The sequence below is a fragment of the Poecilia mexicana genome, unplaced genomic scaffold (assembly GCF_051168715.1).
Source record: "Poecilia mexicana isolate PSO_F unplaced genomic scaffold, ASM5116871v1 scaffold_14, whole genome shotgun sequence".
In the NCBI taxonomy this organism is placed as follows: Eukaryota; Metazoa; Chordata; class Actinopteri; order Cyprinodontiformes; family Poeciliidae; genus Poecilia; species Poecilia mexicana.
Genome location: NW_028263383.1, coordinates 25,730,758 through 25,757,629, shown reverse-complemented (window position 1 = coordinate 25,757,629; position 26,872 = coordinate 25,730,758). Strand labels below are relative to the sequence as shown.

Here is a 26,872-nt window from a genome sequence, read left to right as displayed (position 1 = left end):
TTTTGTGACCATTTGTTCCTTTTGCTTTTATCGAACAGCTCATATTTCCAATGAAACCTATTTTGGGAGGTCCAATATGAAATCATGAATTATGCAGGCCGTATAGACATCAAGCCTTCGTTGAGAACCCGCATCTTCAGTGCTGCCATGCTGACGACAGTGACAGGCCGTCTTCTGTTCACCGCGCCGCAGGAATATTTCTCCAGTGTCTTGTCAAGGATTCCTTCGTCGTGTTGGTATTGATCACTGACCTCATTCCAGTCAGGCTTTACCAAGCTCAACGGCCTATTTCTTCTCAAATCTGCACTTTTTTTCTTTTTGCATAATTCTTAATATGCAGGCTTACGTTTTCTTCATTATTATAAAGAAAATCATAATAGTATTATGCTAATCAGAATATTTTCCAATCAGAATGTTATACAGCTTATACTGTTATAAATCATCAAAATGTTAATTAGTTTGAATTAACTTCCTTCCTTCCTTTCATTCCTTCTTTCTTTCTAACGCTGCTTACTTAAATGGTGGTCTAAAAACAAAATCGGTAAAATCATAATTTAAATCATAAGTCGGGTGCACTTCGGACTCAGCCCTATAACTAAAGTCAACCAGTGAAGTTGGATCGGACTCGAGCCAGGTTGGATATTTTAGGCCCGATCTAAACTCTATTTATTGATGCCAATAATTTTGACCATAAAATGTTATTATTTCTGTATCACATAAATAAGATTGACGCAAGAGTGCATAGAGTGCATTCAAACTTCAACCTGTGCTTCTATGCACTGACGTCTTTGACCTCAGAGTGTGACCCCAGATTTAGCCATAGTTTTGCCACATTAAAGATTATGTGGCAAAATTAAGAAGGCAGTATCAGTAGATACAATTCAATTAACTTAAAACAACTAACTATCACATAATGTCAAATAATTAGTAAGCATTCATCTAATATAGCTACACTATCCTCATCACAAATACCCCAAAACACAGAATTTTAATACATCATCTAATGCCTAAATAACTCAATAATGCATTCGCGATGAATAATTGAAATGAGCGAGCAAACACTCGGAGCAGATATTCTGCATTTTGAACTCACAGTTGACAGTGATGTCTACAGTCTGAACGTCCGTGTCGATATCATTGACGGCTGTGCATTCGTAAACCCCGGCTCTCTGTCTGGAGATGGATGAGATTTCCAGCAGCTCATCATCTGAAGCCAGGTCCCCTGCGAAAGATCACACACAGAGCGGAGAGGGGCATTAACAGTTAATATGACGAGTCAACATCTGTGGCCTCGTTTGGCGTTGGTGTCGCGTGGCATCTCCTCACGTTGCCGGACGATAGATGGAGGAAGGTGTTGATTACAGAGGCTAATGGATAGTTTGTAAAACTCTGTGATTCATCATTTCATCCTTGTTGCCCCTGCCCGACAACAGTGGTCGTTCTGATGCTTCGTAAATCACACTGAGCCTCCCACCATCAAAACACCAGGATTTCAACCGAGTAACGGCGGTGTGTTGAGGTGTCTCCCACGGACGGACAACAGCAATTTGATCTGACATGACCAGACACATTCTGTGCATGTTGAAGCTTCAAACCGGTAAATATCGTGACATATGCCCACTTCTGTCTGCCTCTCATACACGTTGTATTGTCTCTTTCGACACTTACAAAGAGGTTTCTTGAGCACATTGACATTTTCAGAGTACGACTCGTGATTAGCGCTTTGTTCGGCCCCCTCTCATCATTCCTCATCTGCCAAAACGTCCATATTAGTCTCCTTTTTACTCCGTCTCTTATGCCTGCAAGCACCTGAGTCTGCTATTGAGATATATGAGAAAGTGAAAATACCAGATCTGGTTCTTTCACTTCCATCAACAGGAACGTGCTTGACACAGAGACTTAAACACAGCATTCAGTGCAGAAAACAAAAAGCCATAATTGACACGACGTTCCCTCCGAAGACGTTAAAAGTGACTAATAAAATGCTCACAGACTCACTCGGCTGGGTTTGAGTACATTACTGAATTGCACCTGGGAAGGCTGTTAAGAGGAAGGAAAGTCTCCGTGACACTCGTCACCTGACGAGAGGCACCAGGAGGGCCGGCGCTTTAAAGGTGTGCACATTTCAACTTCACTTTTCCTCGCTGGGATTTATAGTATTATTAAGTCACCAGCAGAGACCATAATGTCTGTTAAAGACACGGTAAAACCTCAGCGGACAGCTAATCATGATAAGGCTGAGGAGCTGAATTCCTGCCAGGTCCTGCAGCCAAAGCATATGTCTGACATGTTAACAGCGTGCATAAATCACAGCTCTCTTGGCCCACTGGTTTGAGAATTATAGTGTGGTTCTATAAAACAAAAACACACACAAAATATCTGGGTTTTTTTTTGTTTTTCTTTTGTTTTTGCAAATACATTTAAAGTAAATATAACCCTCATAAAAACCGAGACACAGAAATTCGCCATCCCGGTGAAAAGCTAAACATTACCCAACCGACAATAAGTAAAACAAAAGATTTAAAAATGTCAACACTTAAAAGATATCACTAATATAATGAAAATAGAACAACATAAAGAGTTGAAAATAGTGTTTTTTTAAATCTCCTGAACCTAAAAAGAATGCATCAACTCTGATGCCGTTGTCATTAAATCTGTACTTTTTCCTCACAGTCTCTGTTTCTCTACCTTCCTCTGGAGGAAGAGGCTCCTCCTGTAAACAGTGTTTAATTCTTCTCTCTGCCTTTTGGTGTTTGCATTTTAATTTTAATTTTGCGCAGCCCCCCCTAAAAAAAAAAAAAAAAAAAAAAAAGAAGAGATCCGCACCAAAATCCAAAATGTGTGTTTTCAATGCTAACCGAGGTGATCACACCGAAGCCTGAACTTCTTTGTCAGTCTCACTGTGACTATCCTAAAAGCTGCTGCTTGCACTTTTTTCATCCCTCCCCCCTTCCTGGGACTCACAGACATCATGACAAACACAGTTTGCATTTAAAATGTTGCCTGAAGAACCTCAGCTTCCTCGCGCTCTTAGTTGACGTAGATCTGCCAGGAGTGTAACATTTCCGGGCTCATCTGTGTGTGCACACGTTGGAAAGGTCTCCCCAGCCGTCTCATGGCTGAGTGTGTAACTGACACTGACCTCTGCGCAACAAGCCCAGGTTCAGTGCATTCTCTCTGGGGTTTTTTTTTTTTGCATGGAGAATTTACATTTTTGTTTGTTTCAGATTAAGATCCTTGTAGCCAGAGAAGTCACATTATGGTGTTTTCACATCGAAGCCACAGAACCAAAAGTGTTACAACAAATTTCTTGGTGCAAGCAAACCAAGAAACCTAGTCCAGTATAAAGCAGTCCATAATATTCATGTTCATTTCTCCTGCAGTTTGCTTATGCTTTTAATTACCTTTCAATATATTTTCATCAACCTTGAGTTGTGTATCTACACACACCTGAACACCAGTTGATTTGATATAGAGAGTATGCTGGTTAGAATGACTGCAATATTTCGTGGAGTTTTACCAAATAAGTAAAAAAACAAAAAAGAAGAAGAAGAAGAATTTTAAGTCACTTTAACTTATGGGAAATCTCAGCTGATTGTTGGTTTTTGATCACTTTAAATTGTCTCAGAGAATAAAGCTCTATCACCCACTTACTATAAATGCCTGCAGCACCAGCCAACATTCAGAAAAATACAAAGAAAAAAAAAAAAAGAAACATTTTCCCACAGTCAAAAACAACATGGATTCTACTTGCATTTTCAGCAGCGATGCAAAGCTACCCTTGACTTTCAGTGGCTTAGTCTTTGTTAAATAGGACTTCTGGCTTTGTGGCCTATTCATTAGCGGGAAGAGTACTTTGTCCTACGCTGCCATCAAAGTGACATGGCAGGTCATCGGGGAGACCACACAGAAGAAGGTTTCCAGAAGAAGAAAGCAGAGAGAGGAGGGATGTCTCAGGAGAGGCTGGGCAGAAGATAATGTACCCTCTCTGTGTCCCTGAAATGCTATGTTCAAACTCAAGGGCAAAGAAGAAAATGGGGTAGAAAATGGAAAGCGACAAAGACATTTGGGCGCAGGGCAAGGTGAGCAAGTTAGTGGGGAGGACAGTAAGAGCAGATGCTTGAGGGATGCATGCATTTCAGGAAAGCGTGTGGAGACACAAAGGGGGTAGATTCAAATTGATGAACTGAAGCAGGCAGGGAAAAGGAAATTGAAGTAGAACATAGTAGATAGGATTTGCTTAGATGCCAGCAAGCGTGAGCCACGACAAACTGGGAATCAAAAAGCTGTAAACCGGCTTGCTCGTGAGCGAAAGGTCACTGAGTGAAGAGCTTTAGAAGAAGAGGTGGCGACGGCGCCACGCACGCTTAGGCTGTTTTGACTGGGAATAAAATTAAAAAAAGAAAGTCGACAGTATTGAAATGAAGCACAAGAGAAGAGAAAGCACAAACAAGCCACCCATCAAATGAGTTTAACTCTTAAATCATGCCTGGGTGAGATGCGAGTATACATGTGCTTCTGCTGAATATCAGCCGTCAGCATAAGGAATTTCCTAATTTGCCAGGGCCCTTTTGATGTTTTTTTTTTTCCCCCTCCCTTTGAAGAAACCAAGCATAAAAAGATTGAGAGAGGAAAAAATAGAATCTCGGTAGCTCCGGGTCTGTGTTACCATGAAACAAGGCAGCTTGATGTTTTCTGAAACAGCTGCTAGCTCAGAGTATCTGCTGGAAATATAGATTGGGCTTGTCAATAGCTTTCACACTGTTTTGTAACGTATTGTAAGCAGTGTTGTGAAACGAAAGGATGCAACGTTTGTAGAGACAGGCTTGGAGCAGAATCGTTTGGGAAGGCTAAATGATTAATATTAGATGCTTATTGGTGCCTGAAAGCCACGCGTCTGGGTAAGGAAGCTCAGGCTACGTTTGCACGAGACCGCGGTCTGGAAACTGATGGTGTTTTCCATGTCGATTAGGGAAAGGCCTCCATGTAACGAGAAAACCACCAAAACATGTTGACTGTCTTGTAGTTATTAGGCCAGGACACGAGGTGGTGCTGTGATTTTAGCATGATTTTTGGCTTTTAGCTTCCATTTCACCTAGAAAACAGTAAAGGCTCAACACTCGATCAACAAACAGGAGCAAAAGACCAACATTTCCATCACTGATTAGCATTGAGGCTAATTTTTAGAATCAGATCGCTGGGTTCCAATCGACAGGCACACTTTGGCAGGCCCCATTTAAATTTCTTCAGAAACTTTTAATGCGAGATGATATCATTATTAAGAGATGATAACTGAGCATTTCTATTCTACACTTTCCTTCATACTTTATATAACGTTGACTAAACTGTTTGTTTAGAAGTATAAGGAATACTATCACAGCACTAAGCATGGTGGCAAAAGTAACTTATTGCTGATCTGTAAGATTCGTTAACCTTAATCTCAGATTTTTAGTAAGCAGATCTTTCTGCCGCATGTAATGTTTATTTTATTATACTTTATTTACAAAGTGTTTCATTCTATTATTTACTTTTAATACTTTTAATTGATCCCATTTCAGATGTCTGTGAAGTGTTTCACGTCATGGGATGCCCTCTAAATAACACACAAAAATGAACCTTTTATTTGTTTCATTTCTTAATTGCTTTTCAGGGCTGAACATTTATTTTAAAAAAGCATTTTAGAAAAACAGACAGAAGGTAAAATTGATCAGAGTTAATTAATCAAAACACTTTTTTTAACTTCATTTTCAGGGCCATGAAAAAAAAAGGTAAACTTTTATGAATTAAAAAAAAAAAAGCATCTCAGATTGCTTCGGTTAAAAAGAGAACTATCTCGAAATCTTCCAATAAGTTATAAGGTCAGTTTAATTATCTTTTTTCTTTTTTTTTTTTTTTTGTCACTGCTAGAAAACGCCTTGCCCTTCAGAGCCTCCATAGTTACCAACAACACCCGCAGACGTTTCTTTTTCTCAACATGGGGAAAGAAAGCTGGAGGATTTTGAATCTAAACCATCTTTTACTGTCCCTCAGAAGAAGAAGAAAAAGAAGCGGGCAAATATCCTCAGACGTCCATAAGAAGATTAAAGCAGTATTTGAGTTTCTGAAAAGCCTCCAGGAGAATGTCAATAAATTCCATTTTATCATCTTCTGCTGCTAACGCTTTGTAAATAAGAGCATCCATTGATTTCAGCTCTGTTTGCCGGAGCATTTTCTTGCTGCTTTTCGGGATGGAAGTCCAAAATTCTTTCTCATGTAAAGAGAGAAGAAGAAATGATTGCAGCTCCCATTGTTTGGTCACATGTTTTGTAGCCACTAATGCAAAGAGGGATGTATTCGGGAAGCGAATGTGCCGTCTGTAATGTGGTTTATACGCTCATTACTGTCCTGCAGATATTTCACTAAAACCAGAGGAAAATATTTGTGACTCTCCATGTTTAAATGTTTTATTTATAACACTTAGAGAATCGAAGCGAAAGGCATGTGGATCAGACTTCTGTTACAAGTCTGTATAAGCTATGCTTGTTATTTTTCAGACTATTTTCTATTTTATTTTATTTTTACAGTAAATGTACTGTCATTATTTCTGTTAGCTTAAGCCTGAGAGCAACCAGTCTTTCATAAAAGAAAAAAAAAAAACCTTGTGGTAATGTAGATCTACTTCTGAGACTCCCTTTGGGCATTTAATAATGTTTTAAAAGAAAGTTGTCAACTAACTAGACGTGGTGATGTCCTATTGAAATGGCCCGTATTAAGTCTAATTGCTTCACTACAGGCAAGCAGTTGAGCTGTTGCACAATTCATATTTCCTACGGCGAAATCGTTCTGGAACAAAGCGATCATGCTTAAAATGACATAAAACTTGATGAGGCTATTCTCTGGGCAGATCAATTCCCTGTTTCAGCTGATCAACATTTGACTCACTCATAATTGTGGAGCATCGCTCACTGCAAGCTATTTTGGGGATCGTATTGAAGCCGGTCTGTTTTGTTCAAATACCAGGAAAGTAGAGGCAGGTGCACTTTGCTTTTCATATCGCCATCTATTTGGAAGCACTACTAGTATGTCTCAAAAATGCAGAATCAAGAGCATGTATGCGCAATATTTCTTGCCAATCATCTAAAAAAGGTGAAACTCATATATATTATAGAGTCGTAACGGATAGAGAGAAATATTCTAAGCCTTGTTTCTTGTCATTTTGAAGATTATGGGTTACAGGTGATGAAAGCCCAACATTCAGTGTGTGTTAGAACGTGCTGCAAAGAGTCATAACTCAGAACTCAAGGTATCGCACTGTGTCAGCTAACTAACAGAAAACACCTGCAAAGGTTTCTGAGCCCTTAAACCGTCTCTCACTCTGGGTCAGTATAGGACACTATCATGGGGAAGACTGCTGATTGGACAGATGTCCAGAAGACAGTCATGGCCAGCCTTCACAAGGAGAGGAAGACACAAAAGGTTGCTGCTGAATCAGCTGGTTGTTCACAGAGTTCTGTATCCAAGCCTTAGTCCTCGACGTGGATGTCACAGGTTCAAGTCCCGGCCTGATAACCTTTGCCGCATGTCTTCCCCCTCTCTCATTACCCACTTTCAAATAAAGGCCACCTGAGGCAGAATAATACAACAACAACAATAAAAAAAAAACTGTAAAGAAATTCTATAAATAATTTGTGTTATTGTAGAATTTTGCCAACTGATCTGGAGCAGTAAATATGTAATCTGATTTAATATGCAACATGTTTATTTTCATTTTGCGTATGTAAATATCTGGTTTCAACTATGTTTTATAGTTTCTCTTCTTACTAAACTGCAAGAAGGGGGGCGGGGGGGGAAGTATTTTCATATATGTACGACATGGAAATGTTTGGCCTTTCTGGCTTGTTGAAGTTCATAGCCAAGGCTCTTTCTATAACCTCCACGTTCCACTATTTTCAATCAAGCTCTCCGAGTGTCTAATCCCTGCATGTTTGTTCTGGCTGCCCTGTTGCAGCGCGTGATAACTTGGCCACCTCCGCTGGAAACTGTGCAGGATGTGTGCTCTGCAGGGGAAACAGGAATCACTTCTGATCCATCCCAAGGCCCTAAAGCCAACCATGTATCAAATGTGATGACCACCTCTGAGTGCACCATTCCTAGTCTGAAATCCTTTGGATATTGGAGAACACACACACACACACACACAGACAAACACACCCCCACACACACACACACACACACATACACACCACGTGTCTCATTATTTTTTAATTCACTCTTAAAACACACAGGAGTGCTCGCACTGAGTAGCTCCACACTGACTGGCCCTGGGCTGGAGGTGTTACACAGAAGACGCTGGACACTGAAACAAACATTTGGGCTCTTCCAAGAATTACAACATGCTGCTATGCTGTTCTCTATTTTTCTTATTACGTTTCTCTGTCAATCCTCCAGTGTGACTGCTGACAAAGGAGCTGATATGATGAGTCATAGTTGAGCAAAAACAAAAAACAAAAAAAAACTTCGCACACAATGCAGGTATGTACATTAATTCCAAGGGCAAGAATCTGCTGTGTAGAGACTAAAAAATGAAAACCTTTGGTAAAAAAAATAAAAAATAAAAAGGTGACAAAGAATGTATAGTGGTCAGAATCCTGGAACCAGGTTGGAGTCTTACAAAAACACAATAAACATCCAAATAATGAAAAAATAAAAATAAAAAACACTTGTCGATCTAAACATAGAAATAAAAACCGTTTTGTTCAACTTCACAGCCTGTCATGTTTTTGAAGCATGTTTGATGCTCTTGATGCATTCCTGCTCTGAATATTTTTTTGCATAATGGTACACTACTTTTCTTTGTCATAACCATTTGAACTAAATAGTCAGATATTTGGTTCTATTTAGTTTAGGAAATTTAGAAACTAAATTTCAAAGGTCTGTTAGTACCCATAAGTGTTCAGTTAATAGTAGCCATTATTTAACATTTCTTATGATAGGAATTTTGATTTATTGTTATCAAAATAATTCCAATGAATAATGTTTCAAATAAAATCTAAACCGATCATATTGTTGGGATTGTCTTCACTGTTCAGAGTGTCAGTCAGTACATGTCAATACATTTGAACATGTGATTAAACACAGTGACTGAGTTCAATCTAGTGATACAAATGATGTTTCTTTATGTGAAAAGAAGTCATTCATAGTCCTAACTGTCACTTTTATCATTGTCACCAAAGTTCTGCAAAATGTTGTGATAAAACTTTAAATCCATATTGCCCACCCCTAAATTAATTAAAGAAAGCCTATATGTACAGAGTTTCTAAAAATCATCTTATGTGCTCTACTTTGAAAACAAGACATGAATTTGATTAAAGCATAATTAAGGCAAAGGTAGCAAGGCAGACAGTTTGCCGATAAAACAAGTTATTGAAATGAAAGAATCAGATTCAGCTCGTGCAAAGCATATCATGAGTTCACCGAATTGAAGTCATTCCATGTAATTGCAGAAAAAAAAAACAAAAAAAAAAAAAACGGAGCAAGCTATCCCGATCATCAATAAATTATTGATGCGGTTCTATTATAAAAAGCAATAATGCATTTGTCCTTGTCCTGCGTCGGAGTCCTCTTTCTTTCCACTTTAACCTATTTCACACCTCTCATTCCACTCAACTGCAAAGCCTGCGTGACATAAATTTCATCACCCGTACCGATACTGTGGAGGTGACTGTGCCATACAGACAGAGACGAATGCTCTGTGCTCTCCTACTCGGTCGCATTCATACATGCACGGAGGTATGTTCGGGCCTTTAGGCTGTAACAATCTGTGCGGCAGTTTTAAATGCAAATTGCCTGTTAAAGCCTGTAAACATCAGTCTGTAAGTCTGAGGTTTCCTTCAAAATATGGCAGCGGTTTGGGGATCGTGAGCTCAAGAATGCTGGCAGGAAAATCACAGGGGAAAAGGAGAAATCATTAGCTTTCCGACACACCGGCCAGTTCGGTTTACACTATGTCCTCTTTCGACTTGTATTTGTTGCATAAAGACAGACACAAATAGGAATCTAAACGAGGATTGTTGGTCTCTGCTATGAACGTAAAGTGCCTCGTCTGCCCAGCGTCCGCCACAACAGTCTCCCACTTCATTAGGTCTATAAATGTGCTGCTTTAGTCATTTTGGAAAGAGAGAAATAATAAAATAAGCCTCGCGAAGCAATCCACTCAACCGTTATATTACACCCAAATCTATGTGTGAAAACAATTGGCTCTGATTTCCAGGGGAAACAGCTGGCGCGCTGTTTCTGATTCCCCAAAGAAACAATTACCGTCTCCTCTCGCTGCTTATCTCCTCCCAGGCAGGTTAGTCACATTTACACCATGTTAGCATCTCAACGCACAAATTGTGGCTTAAATAAAGAACGGCACAAATGACACCACAGAGTTTGGGTTTTCTAAAAGCACATAAATGCATGTGGGGTTTTTTTTCTAATTAGGCCACGCAAGGCTACACGAGCTTACAGAGCTGGCGACCGAGTCTCAGTTTAATCCAATCTTCCTAAAGTAATAGAGAAGCAAACACACTTAAAAACATAGAAAGTGGAATGAAAACGAGAAAGAAACAGATTTGTCCGCGGCGCGCCACCAAAAGCGACGTCCCGCTCCGTTTTAATCCTCCTTCCTTTGTTCCATCAGTCAAACCGCTCATAAAATATTTACGTCCATTCAGTTATACTAATTAATTAGTCCAATTACAACAGGGCCAATTTATTTCCCAGTAAATGATTGCAGCATAATGATGATCTGAAACAGGTAATGATGGGGAGTTAGTGAAGCGCAAAATCCACCAGGGGTGAAGACAAAGTCACTGATGGATGTGAAAACACCTGGAACGTGTGGGGGCAGAGCGAGAGGCGGGAGCAACGTGAAGCACTGAAACGCGAAGCAGGCTGAACGTCTCCCCTGCAGGAGCAAACCAACGGCTTACCTGAATTGGAGATCAATTTCCAGCTGATGGACGGCTCCGGTTTACCGCTGGCCTGACACATCAGGGTGACGTTAGATCCCTCGTTCACCACAATGTCCCTTGAAAAGTTGATGATTTTTGGAGGCACTAAGTCAAAAAGAGAGAAAGAGGTTGCAATTATTAGTAAATGGTTTCATGTACCTAAAAATAACACTTTATATATATATATAAAAATCTGGATTTGTTTACAAATGAAAAGTCTCTTAAAGGTGTAAAGAGTCTTCTGTGAAAAGGTAAATTAATGAATCACTTTATAATAACTTATCACCTTGCAGGAGGGAAAAAATTAACAGTTTAGCATTTCTGTTGGTTGAAGTGTATATATAAAATATCCAATAAGCAATTTTTTGTACACACATTTTTGTATTATTGTTAGAATAATTGTGTCTTTGACGTCTCATTTCTGGACGAAGACACTAAAGGAGCTTCTGCTGCAATCAACCATGTGTCCTTTATTTTCCCATTCTATGTTAAACAAAGTTTTTCTACATGACAGGATCTCATCCAGCTGCCATGAACTTGAGAAAATCCGATTTTTTATTTTATTTTTTTAACCTACGAAGGTCCAGATCTGATTCCTGGATGAGGTTGAAAGTCCAAAACAACCAGTAGTTAATAAGTTCCTCAGATTCAATTTGCTTTCTGTAATAAAAACTCTTGTTGGTAATTCAGGTCAGAACCAGTTCTGTTAAACACATTCCCTGGAACGGACCAGTTCACTTCTGAGTTCTAAGGTGATTCCAGGTGAACTTGCTCCCTTTTACTTGTTTGAGATTTTTTTTGTTGATAGATGATTCCCATCTGAAATCTTTACTACAAAGAAAAAAAAAAAAAAAGGAAAATGTGTTTAGCAAATACCCTCATTATTGATAACGTGGCATCAGTCGTTGATATTTTAGATTGCTCTGCTTTTGTACTGCATGAGTTTTAATCTGTTCTCAGATTTTTGCAAAGAATTCGATTTTTATATGGCATCCGTTGATCTTAAAAGCTCTTGAATCATTTGATTGTTTTGGCGAGGAGTTTAACACGTCAAGCAGCACTTTACAGGTGTGTGGTAGCAGTTCAATTACACTGCCACGTGAAATAACAACGAATTAAAAATAAAACCAGCAATTCACAACCAGCTCCACGTCTTCCTAGTTATTTCTACTCCTCATGCAAATCTTAGATGCTTTCACTTGTAAAACAGCAAGAAAGACTGGGATGAGTTAACTCCTTCAGGAATTCCAGTAACGAGTCAAATAAAAAATATTTAGTAATTAAAATACTCAAATATCAAACTATGGAAGTAAAATCCTAATCTTTTTCTCTTTGCAGCAAAGAGTTAATTCATAGTTACTTTAAAAAAATGTGTCCATCACAAGAAGACATTTGTTCATTGAAACTGATTGTCTTTATTGTTTATAAAAAAAAGAGCAGAGGTCAAGAGAAACCTCAGCTCTTCAGGTTTCTCTTGACCTCTGCTCAGAAATTCACAACAATGTTTTTTATTTCATTTGGAAGAAAAAATCTCTCACTTGATTTAGAAACACTCCCAAGAAAATGTCCGATTGTCCTTATGGCATTTTTTTTCTGTCTGACTTATCTCCAGAGTTTGTGGGTCCAATCAGGAGCAAATGATGCTCAGTTCTTCCATTAATTCATAATTGAACTGTATATTCTTTACATTTCACAGTATGTTTCAGTATTTAGATGCTGATAGGCAGCCAGAGGAAAGTGTAAGCTAATTAACTTGAACGCTTTTGAATTGCACGTTCTGTTTATTTTATTCATTCTTGCTTGAGGATGAAAATTGATCATGCATGCGTTCCACTTGATCTTAGTTATCCAAAAATGCAGTCAAATTATGATTCAAATTGGTTAAAGAACATTTTCCATCTAAGGAAACACAGCAGACTCCTTGTGCCGTTGACTTTACTGCAACCCCTCACTCCCTGAGCCTGCATGTGGTGACAGCGGAAAGGAAACTTCCAGGCAGAACCAGGCTTAGAGTCAACAGTAATCTGCTGTTACCGACTAGGAATTTGAGAACGCAGAACATGCACATAAAAAAGAAACAGATCCAGGAGTACTTTCTATGTCACAGAGAAGTAAGACGTTAATGGCAGTAGTAGTTCCTTTAGTGGCTTCATCTAGGAGAGACACATCTTAGCAGATAAACCCTGAGTCTACTTCAATGGATGAAAGAGAACACACACATTTAGTTGTGCCAAAAACTCGACCAATGGGTTTTCCTGGGAGCGAGATTGTAAATAAAGGGTGATTTAAGAACTACAGTCAGCATGTGAGGTCTACTGAACACGACGTGGAAAGAGACTGTGTGTTAGTAGCCATTGCCGGCATCAGACCGCTGTGACATCTACACACTCCGTCTGCTAGGTAACTACATAATACAGCAACTTGGCCTTAGCTACACACTTATCTATGTCAAACGGAATCAACTGTGATTAATGTCCACTCTGTTGACAAAGTACCTTATATAACATTAGCACATGATTTTCATTGTCCGTTGTTCTGGCATCTGACAATGTTCGATCTCATATCACTGTATTTTTATAAGGATTATCAAATCCATGACAATGACAGGAATGAAAGTTAAACCCATGCTGAACTCAACAGTCTGTTCAAAGCTTTAAAGTGAACGGCCTCAGTACAATGTAGGTTTACCAAGAATATCTGCTGTTGCACCGTCGTCTGTATTTGCGCTCATTACCTATGAACAGCTTCGCACCATAAGAGCATCTCTGTGAAAATCTGATCATCTGCTCTGTGTGAAGGAGATTTTGTCGACTGAAGCCTCACTTCACGTTGAGTGCATGAAATGAAAGAAGGGTTGTTTTTTTTACACCCAAACACACAAAAAGACAATTGATTAAAATAAATGTCCCAAACTATACTGACTTCCTGTTAGCCACGCAATTATGAAGATGATGACTAGATACAAGGATAACTATTCTTATATATATATATATATATATATATATATATATATATATATATATATATATATATATATATATATATATATATATATATATATAAACAGAACAGATGCATTTTGCTGGGTGAGGTGCAACATTGGGAAAACGGGTTGGCACAGTTTCATTTCAGTCTATTTTTTCCAGTATATTCAGTTGACACAAAACATCTCTGACTGAACATACAGTTGCATAGACGTTTTAAGACACACAATGTCTTAAAATATTGTTTTGAGACAACACTATGTTAATAACTGGCACTTCCTACCACCAACACTACTAAGGTGAATTTGTTGCCAACAAATAACTGGTGGTGCATTTGTGAAACAAAACTGAAGTTATTATTTTTGGACCTAAAGAGGAACGATCTGGAGTCCAGCACACAGCTTCAGGGATTACAACTAAAACCGAGTGAGGCCTGAAATCTGGGAGTAGCGATGGACTCTGACCTGAACCTACAGAGCCACATAAAGACAGTTAAAAAGTCAGCCTTTTACCACCTGAAGAACATCTCCAGGATTAGAGGACTAATGTCCCAGCAAAATCTAGTGAAATTCATCCATTTATTACAGCAACAGTGTTTCTACAGGTCTGCCTAAAAAAATGTAATCCTCCAGCTGCAGCTGATCCAGAGCGCTGCTGCTCGGGTTCTCAATAAAGCCAGAAAGTTAGAGCACATAACACAAGTTTTAAAGTCCCTACACTGAGCTCCACAGTACATTAAAGATATGCTGTTGTCGTATCAACCTTCCAGAACCGCTCAGGTCTTCTGGTTCTGGTTCTGCTCTGCATCCCCAGAACCAGAACCAAACATGGAGACGCAGCATTCAGCTTCAATTTACCTCAAATCTGGAACAAACTTCCGGAAAACTGCAAAACAGCTGAAACACTGACTGTCTTTAAATCTAGACTAAAAACCCACCTTTTGAAATATAATCAATGAAGCATTAATCAACAATCTGATATGAAACGACGGCGGTTGACAAAATGTAATGTTTCCACTGTGGACTGTCTTTTCTACAGCTTTGTATTTTTGTGTTTTCATGATGTAACGCAATGCCTTGCTGCTGAAATGTGCCATAAAAAAATGATTTGATTGATTGATGACTCAGCATTAATTCAAGACAGACGCCGGGAGTGGAGCACCTGAAGCATATTGTTGATTCAATGTTTAATCTCAACAGAAACTGGAAGCAGGATAAGAATAATAACATGTAGCAACATTTAAAAGGGAATATCAGGGCAGAGGCTCAGTTCAGTGAACTGATTAGAATTCCAAAAAACAACATGAAGTTTTTCTTTGTCTTAAATGCAACAATATCAACAGAGGTTCATATCTTGCCCATCTAAGCTGAAGTCTCACACAGGCAAGGAGGAAGAGCCTGCAGATGCAGAGAAAGAAAGCTGCAAATTAATGTATTTCAATTAGATTTTGTCTGCTGACCGTTTTACACAGCATTATGAATCATGACGATCGATATAAAAAAAATGCTTTTGGGATGGCTACCATTTAAAAAGTCAAAGGGTGCTTTTTGTTTATAGAAAATTGTACAATTTACAGGGAAAACTTTATGAAAGCAGACAAGCTTTTGTTAAAAAATGTTTTTGTTTTGGGACATTGCTGCCTAATCAAACATAAAAACTAGATCTCAACATTGTCTTCAAGATTTCCAGACAAAAATAAATGAATGAATGAATGAATGAATAAATAAATAAATAAATAAATAAATAAATAAATAAATAAATAAATAATAAAACACCAACTGTGTACTGTTTAAGAATCATGAACACCCAGGCGTAGAGTTAGGGCACATTACCTAATATTCTTGATCGTATCGTAGTTTAATGTAAACATCAAGAAATTTTCTTTTCTTTTGTATCAAAATTGCAACAAATTTCCCTAATATGCCTGCATTCTGTAAAGATTTATGTAGCAAACATGCACAGTGTATAAAGCTAAGGAATAAAACTATATGACAGCAAACTGTTGCTTACTATTTCTTAAATAATGCAGCACAGTTATGCATTCTTATGACTTTCCTACATTAATTTTGTATAACAAGCTGGAAACGGTAGACAAATTCCAAGAATTGACTGCTAATGCCTATAACTAGGACCTCTAAGTTTTAAATTTGACATTTAATATTAGACCTGTGGTCATGTCATGAGGAAAAACTGTGAAAAGCTAATTCTGAAACCATCTACTGAAAATACAACTTTATTGTTTTATAAAACCTTCAGCACAAATGGAACAGATAAAATGGCTCCCATAAATCCCAGGGGATGAAATAGTCAAAGAAATGGGCAAATCTATTGTTGCTCAGGCAGACAGCAGCACCACCTGCAAGTACACACGCAGTGACCCTCCATCTTTTATCATGGCTGCTCTTTTCAGACTTTCTTAGCTACCTGGTGGGCTTGCTGTTGCCCTGCTTTTCGCCGTTTCCAAAGCAACAATGAGCGAGGACTGAACTCCAAGCATGATGTCCAAGTCCAAGCTGAAAGCCCGTGCGAGAAAAGACAAAAACAAAATTTATCATACACCAGTGAAAAGTTCTTAGGAACAATATAAGAATTTAAAAAATAAATTGTGCCCTTGCAATAACTGACAAGTATTTTTTTTCCAGATTGTAGCATAATTTTACAGAACAGTCAACCTACCCGCTTGAGAAGAAACCATTAGTAAGGGGCGACCTGAGTGGCAAATTTGACGGCTTAAATTATGTTTAATTAATGATTTAACTATTGAATCAGTTTCTTTATTTAACTAACCAATAACTGTTTCCATGGTGACACCAGCTTTCAGCTTTTCAACCAGACAATTAACACGTAATTATCAGGCGGTTTTGTTGAAAACCGGACAACAATGTCATACTGACACAGCGAGTGACTTCCATCGGTCTCATTCCATCAAGACCACGGATCACGGTCGGGCTCAGACAGAAGCCGCGGCGCTGTGAACGGAGCAGAGAGACGGCAGCCGGGGAAGTCCACAAGGCAGGCTGAGCAAACAGTCTCTATAAGCCGCTGCTCTCCCCGTCCTACTCCTCACAAACACCAGGTCCATCAGCAACAAGCTTGATGAAGTGGAGCAAACAAATACGCCCGTGGCGCAGTCAGGACTTTTGACTGCAAAAGTCAGATTTATCATGTTAAAGCGCCTTGAATTTGTAAGCATCGCGCTAATAACTGTGTCTTATTTCCTTCTGCTGGAAAACATGAGTTATGGCAGTCAGACCTAAAGAAAGTAGCAGCTATGATCAGCAAATGAAGCATTCATGCTTCCACTAACTTTTATGTGTTTTTTTTTTTAAAAACAACTGTCAAAGAAGAGTAACTCGCTTATAGCAATAACATAAGGAGGAAAGCAAAGCAAAAGTAAAACAGAAAAGAAAATCCAAAACATAAAATGGTTAAAAATATCAAAATTGCTCAGAGCCTTTTGTCTGCTGTGCTTTTCTGATGCCTGAAGAGCCTGAGGAGCCTGAGGAGCCTGAAGAGCCTGAGGAGCCTGAAGAGCCTGAAGAGCCTGAAGAGCCTGAAGAGCCTGAGGAGCCTGAAGAGCCTGAGGAGCCTAAAGAGCCTGAGGAGCCTGAAGAGCCTGAAGAGCCTGAAGAGCCTGAAGAGCCTGAAGAGCCTGAGGAGCCTGAAGAGCCTGAAGAGCCTGAGGAGCCTAAAGAGCCCTAGGCTGATCATAATGAGGGAGAGACAGGAGGCGAAACTTCACCTAAGATCCTGTCATAGGTAAATGCCCAGTCAGTGGCAGAAACCTGAACTCAGTTCAGTTCAGGTTTATTTATAGAACGTCAATTCACAACAAACTTCTAAAAGCGCTTTACAAAAAAAAAAAAAAAAATGATTTCAGTTCAAGCACACATGCATTCCAATTGATCTTAGTTATGAAACAGTGCAGTTTGCTTAATTAATTATTCAAAAAAAGTTTTAAAATGGTTTCCGTCTAAGTCACTGACTCGCAGTATTAACTCCACCTGGATGAGCATGTACTTTGCTCTGTCGTTGACTTGTACAGTAATCCCCCATGCCGAGCATGCAGGCAGTGACTGTGGAGAGGAAAAACTCCCCTTAAACGGGAAGAGACCTCCAGTAGAATCTGGATTAGTACAAGAGCCCATGTGCCACAACCAACTGAGGGCTTTGAGGGGAGATAGTAATTTATACGAGCTCTTCCTGTCAACTTCCAACTGAGTTTGCATGATTTTTAATAAAAGACATTTATTAAAAGGGAGGCAAATATTACTGTTGAGAAATCAGTTTCCATCCGTCTTCTTTGTCTATGCTGATCTATGTTTGAACAAAATATGCATGTCTGGCACTAATGGTGGAGCATTTTACAAATTAGGTAGGGAATTATTCACCAGATAAGTGCAGCTGTTAATGGTTCAGGTTTGTCAGATCCACTTCAATATGTATATTTATTATCTGTGCATCTAATAGTACATATTTGTTGGCGGCTAACAGTGTGTGCAAAAACGTACAAACGACTGGTAATAAAAAAAAAGTATTTTTAACTCCTCTTGATCTCTTATTTTTATGTGTTTCTCTGGTTCCAAGTCGACAGTATTGGGTGTTAAAATCCCTCTTCCTGTAATTTCACAGTGAACACTGTAGAATAGATTTAGGGCAAGGTCTACCAACTAATGAAAAACAAAAAACAAACAAACAAAAAAAACAAGGATACATAAGAATTTATTTGGATTTTTTGAATTCATTTTTCTTGCTGTTTTTTTTTGTTTTTTTCAACACAGAGCAACAAGGACATTGTGCCAGTCTGGGTCACATATTATTACTATTTGGCTTTATTTATTGTTTAAAAAAAAAAAAAAAAAATCTTTAAAGGTATTTCTCTCTGCAGCACTTCACACCCTTGATGAAATTTTTGGGATTTAAAAAAAAAAAAAATTAAAGATCCTTGGCACCATTCTCAACGGGTCCAGGAATGTGAGGTGGGAGCATTATTTTATGAAGAGTTTGTGCCTTCCACAGCTTAATAAATGAAAGGCAGACAGGCGCCAGTATCACAAGGATAAAAACACAATTAAAGCATATTTTATAATAAATCCTAATTCTTTCCTACACGTTAGAAAATATGTAAATCAAGTGAAACTGCTCCAGTTTTCTTTCAAATTCAGAGATAAACCAAAACAAGCACAATTAAATAGCCACAAGTTGTTGGAACCTTCTTAACACTAAATATTTAAGACTGTTTTATGTTATTTATCTACTGCCTTCTCGCTAATTCACACACACACAACAGTAGCCAGATTGCCCTTAGACGTTCATTTACCTTGGACAAGAACATGCACTGAGGTTGTTCTCGGCCGACTGCTTGTCTGGACTGCGCACACATACTGTCCTTCATCCGTCATGTCCACATTCTCAATCTTAATGGTAAACTCCTCCTGGTTAAGGGTCACCAGACTCACTCTGGGATCAACTGACCATTTGTCTTCTCCGGCATAAAGTATACTGGAGCGGTTCAGCCATGCTGTGTGTGTCACAACGTCTCCCTGTTCGCACCTGCGAAAAAGAACAAGCAAATAAAATAAAGATTAAAAAGCAGACGGAAATTTCTCTGTCTACATGTCAGTCTCAGAACAATGACTTAATTTACTTTGTACAATCATGTCAAAAGTTAAATAAAACCTAATCTATGGGCCTTGAAAGCAAAACATAGCGAACAGTTGTGCTCTCCATTCATTCACTTTAGTTCATTTTTTTTTTTTTTTTCTACAAACAACCAACCTTGTCAGATTTTGCCGGGTTTTTTTGTTGTTGTCCGCCCTCCCCCCCCCACACTCAGGTCCTATAGGCTTCAATTAAAATGTTCTGGTTTGCAGAAAGTGCTCCAGTGGAGCCATACGCTTTCAGGCCCAAAACACACCGCTTACATTCGAGATGACAGTCCCTCTACGACCCGACGGGCTCACGAGAGCCAGCATCCGTGCAAGAGTTTGTGTCAGAACTCCCGGCAGCATCAACACAAAGCGGTCCGGCACTAAGCTGAAAGCAAATATCACCGTTTCACTCTTTCATTCATTCTGTACTTCTGAGGTCCCACCGTGGGTGAGTACTCTACGTTTTCCTATCTCTACGAGTAGCACCTCTTTCACTTACACTCTCAGTGTAACGTTCCAGTTTTACTGTGTTTACACTGAGCGATTAAATTACTTCATTTTCATAGTCCAAGACATACAATGTCCACCTCTAAAGTCTAAATTGGTTTCAAATAGTGACCAGACATTTAGACTCAACTTTTTCTAATTTCTTTTCAGCATTTTTAAGTCAATGCTTCATTATTTCTTTGATGCTTTTTCATGCATCTGTTACCTATTTACACTCCCCACTGAATAGAAATGAAATCTGTCAGAATCTGTCAGTAATTATTAGATAATTATTTGCAAAGTAAGTTCATTTACAATATTCAAAAATATCAAAAGTGTTTTAAAACACAAATTGTGGTTTCAGCTAATAATGGATATCTACACAGTAATTATTAAAGCGTTAACCTTTAACAAACAAGCAGACTTTCAATAATGGTCGTAACATTGTAACTTCTAACACTTCTAAACTTTTTCTATAGCCTGCAATTGAATGGAAGACCTTCTAAAATGTAAGAAAAAGAAAAAAAAACAAAACTTAAATAAATTTAGAGGAACTGAGCAACTTTTCTGTTAAGGTTTCTATTTAATCAGAGAGGGTCAGCAACATGAACAGCTTCCTGGCATCACCTTTCAGTATCACTGTGATGAGAAACAGTAGGGTCATAAAGCCGCTGCTGCTTCGAAGGGAATGAGAAAATGGAAGAAGTATATAAGACTGCACATATGATGTGTCCGTAAAACACTAAAGAACAACGTGGGGGTGATGTCGGTGGGCGTTTGCCCTGCAGTTGGTGGGTTGACTGTTCGAGGCCCCGCCCCTTCCGTCTCCGTCATCGTGTCTTTGGGCAAGACGCTTCACCTGCCTTGTCTGGCCCAGACCCAGACTGACCCAGGGCAGCTGTGGCTACAACCCAGTAGCTCACCATCACCAGGCCTTTGAATGTGTGTGTGAATGGGGAATGACTGATTTTGACTGTACAAATCGCACAGGTTAGAAACACTTTTTAAGATGATGCATTTTCAAAAAATAAATCTACGCTTGAGTTAGAATTTAACTGACGAATGTAAACATCACCCTCTACAAAATCAGACGTACTGGTGTCACAATCACAACAAAAACTGACAACAAAGCAGGAAAATGTAGATTCACTTCAAAAAAACTGCAGTCGTCAAATATTTCATGTTTGACGACTATAAAATCTGGAATGGTGATATTTGGAATTATATGATAAACAATAACGCGCAAAATACCTGGACAACAATGGAAACATGCATCACATAACCTATAAATAAAATACTTATGCCAGCAAATATGTGTGTATATCAACTCATTTTTTTAAGCTGACAGAATCACTGGATATACAGAAATGTAAATCTGCTTTACTGAGCTAATTTCTTCTAAACAATAAAACTGACTGATCATTCACATTGCCATTCTACTTGCCTGCCAGCCTCTCGTTCAATTTTATTCTAAATTCGTGAAGAGCACCATAAGGTATCATTTTCTCACATTAGTTCACATAAAATTCAGGTTAAATGTACTTCAAATCGGATATTTTTTTAGCTGCTGTTTAATTTATAAAGTTCTAAATCAGTTCACATGGTTGGGGGTTAACACTGCTCTGGCCTGAGGTCTTAGACCCTGGGTGCTCATTTTCAGCCCTGCTGCCTCACAGTAAGCCGCAAATAGCCCCCGAAATGAACCGAAGCTTCCCGACACACCGGAGAGATCACGCTGAGGATAAAATAACAATAACAAAGTAACAAAACATAACAGAAGAGAAAATATATATTTTCTTGAAGTAAAAAAAAGCTATAAAACTTGAGCACTTATTTCCCCGGTATCAATATGGTGCAGATGTTAAAGATAAAAGGCGCCTCGTGTATTTCTTGTGTAAACTTTGTAAGTTTACTGTATTCAGCTATAAGGATTTTTGGCTGTTTTTTTTTGTTTTTTTCCCCCAAACATAAAAAGCTTTTTAATTTTTTTTTTTTTAGCTCAATATTCTCAGAAGTGTCTCCAGCAGTTTTCACTGAGACATTAATGCATCCTTCTTGGTGCACTGGCCACTTTACCATCAAAGCCGTCTGTTGCTAAGTGCACACCTTCCAAGTAGCTTATTGAAAAGTTGCACTGATCTCTGCTATGGAACTTTGCTGCTCTGAAGACAAAGGGATGCTCCATGACCTGTGACCTCTTTGGGTCGCGCCCTGATCCCTGGAGCCTCGTCTTCACTCCTTACTCTCTTCTGGTCTTTGAAAGCATCTTGTTTTGATCTCTTTCTTTCCTGCACTTTACTTAAGAATCCCATGAGCTACACAATCGGTCTTCATACTGCCATTGGCTTTGTATTTTATATAGTCCAACAGAAAAGTAAAGTACTTAAATGATCAGGTTATGTGTAGCTGTGACATCAAGTGTGCTCAGTCCTTCCTGTTGATTTCACTTGATGTTTTTTGTTTTTTTTCCATCTCTTTTCCAAGTGTATTTTGCAGGTATACAGCTTTACATCAGAGTTACACCTGTTCCCATTTGAAGCCTATCATAGTAGGAAGGAATTAAATAGCAGAGTGCAACCTGAACTAGCGCCTGGCTGTTCCAGGGCTAATGCAAAGACACGCGAGACAGAAAAATTTACAGTTTCTAATTTGTGTACTCGGCAGAGAGGAGCTGGCCAGACGAAACGCGCTCATGCCTAAACTATAACGCTGTATCTATAGGTCAGCTGCTGTCTTATACATTAAATAATAAAGTTCATGTTTATTATGTTCTGTGATGAAAATAGAGCAGAAAGTAACTTAGCTTGTACAAATTGCTTTTGAAAGTTCTTCCTCTACACAAAACCATTTCCATGACCCTTGCTCAAGCAGAGCAAAGGTCATGCACTTCAGAGTAAAATATCATTTCTACAAAATGTCAGCATTTTAAAGCGCAAATTGCACAAAATGATGGCATTAAATGGTTTTTATGAAATTGTCTGCTTTACAACTTGAATGTCCACTTTTGCATAAAAATCCATCCTGGTGTTAGTGACCGGGCTTTTAAATGTCAGGAAATACGATTTCCATCAGAGTTTGGAAACAAACATATTCTTTGTAAGGTCACAGGGGTGAGGAGCCTTTAAATGAAAACATTGCCTGATTACCCTTTGTTATATAATAGATATAAAGGTCATGCGTTCATATTCATTTTCTGTGTGTGTCAGTAGGCTCTCTTGGGTGGCGAACAGTCATCATGGCTCCTAGAGTGTTGCTGATTGGATCCCAAGAAATCCAAGCATAATTTTTTGGGAATGCTCAAATGAATATTGAAGGAGATCAGATGGACTTTTTGTTCTTTTTTTTCCTGTCTGACTACAAGGATTTTGTTTTGGACAACAAACATAACACATCAAGAATTGTGACTTTTTGTTAGGTACATTTAATTGCATAAAAACACAACGAGAAACTCGGTCGATTGCACAGAAGCAATGGAATCCACTTAGACATTTACACACGGGTGAAGACGACTCGCTGAAATTTAAACTTGCCGTCTCCGTCTGGAACAAAGGGGATTTATCCGACTTCGAATGTGGGATGTCCTGTTGGTGCCAGACGCTAGACGGCCCAGTGCGAGTGTTTTAGGAAACGCTAATCTGCTGGCGCTTTCTGAGTTTACACAAAATGGCACGAAAAAAAGAGAAAACATCCGGTAACAAAAAGCCCTCATGATGTTAGAGGTAAGCGGAGTGGGCTAACTGGTTTGAGACGAAAACAGCAGCTCAAACAACCCCTTGCTGTGGCTTTCCATTGAAGCTAACATCAGCTAAATGTAAGTCAGGACTCCAGCTTCCCCGAAACATTGGCAACAGATGACACTCATGAATATGTAATATTGAATTTCACGGTGCTTTGTTCCAACAGCATTTGTGTTCATTTGATTAAGATAAAGGATCAATCATTTGGAGAATTCCAGAATTCTCCAAATAAACCATTACTTTATTTTACTTATAAAGTGATGCTGTATTGGTCAAGAATAATAAAGAATTACAGTCTCAAATTAAAGTTTTGTCTTTAGTAAAATGGTATTTGGAATCAATATCAAGCTTGTCAATTAGTCTAAATTTAGAGCTAATTTGCCTCTTAATCTTAATAAGCTCAAACTAATTGACAATCTAAATTCCTCATGGATTAAACCTGCTTTCTCCATATTCACAGTTTGTACTGAACTGTGACAACATTTAACCATTTAATTGGTTCTTTTTTCATCTATTTTAGGATTTCTACTGCTTTTACTGTTGGCAGTTATTAGTTTCATCCTTCTTTCACTAGTTCTCACAATTCTTCTGTGTAATAAACTTGTTTATGATGGAGAGAAGCTGTCTGTATTTAGTCCATAACCAGGTGTAGGATCTTGCTGTTCAGTGATGGGATTAGGTCTTATTTTAAACCTCACGCCTTATCAGGGAGGAATCTAGAAACAACAACTGAGACTGGATTATTTGGCTATCATTTTTTTATATATATAATCAAGTCGTGTCCTGACTTGGTAGTTTTAATCTAAATTATTGGGTCTATGAATAAATCCCCTAATTTGTAGTTAAGACTGGATTCCTAATGTAGCTTATCGAACATTTCGATGGACTCAAGTAAGACAATCCCACAGAGACAATAACGGGAAGCTCAAATAGAATCAGGGTGGAGGTGGCGAGGTTATAATTTTGGAAAGTTTTCTTGTCCTGTTTTGTGGTTCCTTGGTACAAGCTGAACATCTGCATGTTTTAAACACCACAGACCACAGAGTATTGCTGCAGACCATCTGTCTCTTTATGACCACAACATGCCGACCATCTGATGGCGGCTTTCAGCAGGACGGTGCGCCGCGTCACAAAGATCAAGCGATCCAAAAGTGGTTTATAAACCACGAGCGAACTTTACTCCATTTGCCTGTGACACGGTGAATCACAGAAATGCGACCAACAAATCTCTGTTGGTTGCGTTGCGCTGTAATGTCAATATTAAACCACAATCTTGCAGGAAAGTTTGAATTGCTGAATCCAAGCCGTGAAGAATTAAGACAGTTCTTAAAGCACAACGGGGTTCGTCTTGGTACTGGCATGCTGCATCTAATAGAGTTGTGGGTGAGTGTGTGATTTCTTTCACACAAATGAAAAAAAAAAAGTATCTAGTTTGCTTCACACCCTTAGTGAGAGAATATGTGTCACAGCAAGACAGGCGAGTTCAGACTGCCTACAGTCTCTTGCGCTCACTGAACAAAACTATGATTAGCATGTTTTCATTTTACACCAAGCAGAAGGTTTAGCTTCTGTTTTTGCTAATTATTGGAAGACATCAGGAGAGAGAACGTGAAAGAAGCAAGAGGGCAGAAAAACTGTTATGCTTTAAGACAGTGGTCTCCAACTCCAGTCCTCAAGGGCCAGTTTCCTGCGACTTTCAAACGTGTGCTTCTGCACACCCCGGGTTCAAGATTAGCTCATTAGCAGAGGCACTTGATTGCATACTAGTCAGGTGGTTTCAAGCATGTGGGACAAGGGACACATCTGAAAGTTACAGGATTTTGGCCCTCGAGAACTGCGGTTTGAGATCACTGCTTTAAGAGAAGACTTAGCAGGGAAGCTTGCATTCTTCCATTCATATGGATAAAACACAGAAAAAAAAAATTACAACTTCTTGTCTGTTTCAGTAACTGCTGGTGAATCGCATAAGAACAAGAACTACTTGGACATCTCGACATGGTGGAAGTGTTTGACCAGAAGATCCCACCTCATAAATTCTTCTGTTTAAGCAAGTAGCTCAACTCTGAATGGGTTAAAAGTTTACAGTTGCAACACGGGAACTTAATCGATATTAAGTGGGTGGACTGTGCTGAAGCTAACCTTGAACGGTCGCACGATGCAATGGATGCATTCAGAACATGTTCCTGTCAAACACCCACACAAAGGTGAGCTTTTCAAACCTGCATCTTTAATGTATTGCTCAAGAACATTTGAGCAGGTACACAGCTTTGCCTCAGAGTTATATCTGTTCCCATTTGAAGCCTATCACAGCAGGTAAACAATCAGATAGCAGAGTGCAACCTGAACTAGCGCCAGGCTGTTCCAGGGCTAATGTAAAGAACCTCACACTAGGTGCAAGTCCTAAGGATAGTTTACAGTTTCTAATTTGTGCAGAAAGGAGCTGGCCAGACAAAACGCACTAATGCCTAAACTTCTGTTGCTATAATGATCTCTGTCAGTTCCCATAGCCGTCTCAAGTTGGTTCTGCTCTCAGGCGATCGCTGATATCTCACTGATCATCAAAGCAGTTGGGATCATTGGACGTTCCAGTTTGACTTCCTTTCTGCGCCTACTTTGATCATTTCCATTCCAACATGGTTTAATTTTATGGCCACAATGATATGAACAGACCATGACAAAAAATTATATTTCTCCCCTTTGTAACTTCTCCTAGTCATAATAGTGACTAAGAAGAATCTGGCCACCCCTTTGGATTTTTTTTTTTTTTACACTTTTTGTTGCTTTTACAAATCAGTAATGATCAATAAAATGGATTTTTTTTTTTTTTTTGCAAAGAATATTTTACATGAAAACTTGATTGCTTGATCCCTTCAGGTCAGTATTTATTTGATGCAGCACAGCCAGGAAGGGTCTCGGTCAGGCTTGCATAAAGATCGCTTCTCCTGGGTCTGAATTTTTCAGACAAAGCTTACTGACATTGTGTTGGCAGCAAGCACCTCATGTTGCTGCCCTCACACCCCCCCCACTATGTCTTCCTG

At 38.9% G+C, this 26,872-nt stretch overlaps 1 protein-coding gene across 1 annotated transcript in view; it reads right to left on the bottom strand.

Annotated features, from left to right (window-relative positions):
- Positions 1-26,872, bottom strand: part of ntm (neurotrimin) — a 65,018-nt gene that overhangs the window by 10,563 nt on the left and 27,583 nt on the right. The window contains exons 2-4 of the mRNA XM_015001656.2: positions 19,281-19,513; positions 10,956-11,081; positions 1,094-1,222 (exon numbers count right to left, since the gene is read on the bottom strand). Of these exons, the coding sequence (XP_014857142.2) occupies positions 1,094-1,222; positions 10,956-11,081; positions 19,281-19,513 (488 nt within the window). The remainder of the gene's footprint in view (positions 1-1,093; positions 1,223-10,955; positions 11,082-19,280; positions 19,514-26,872) is intronic.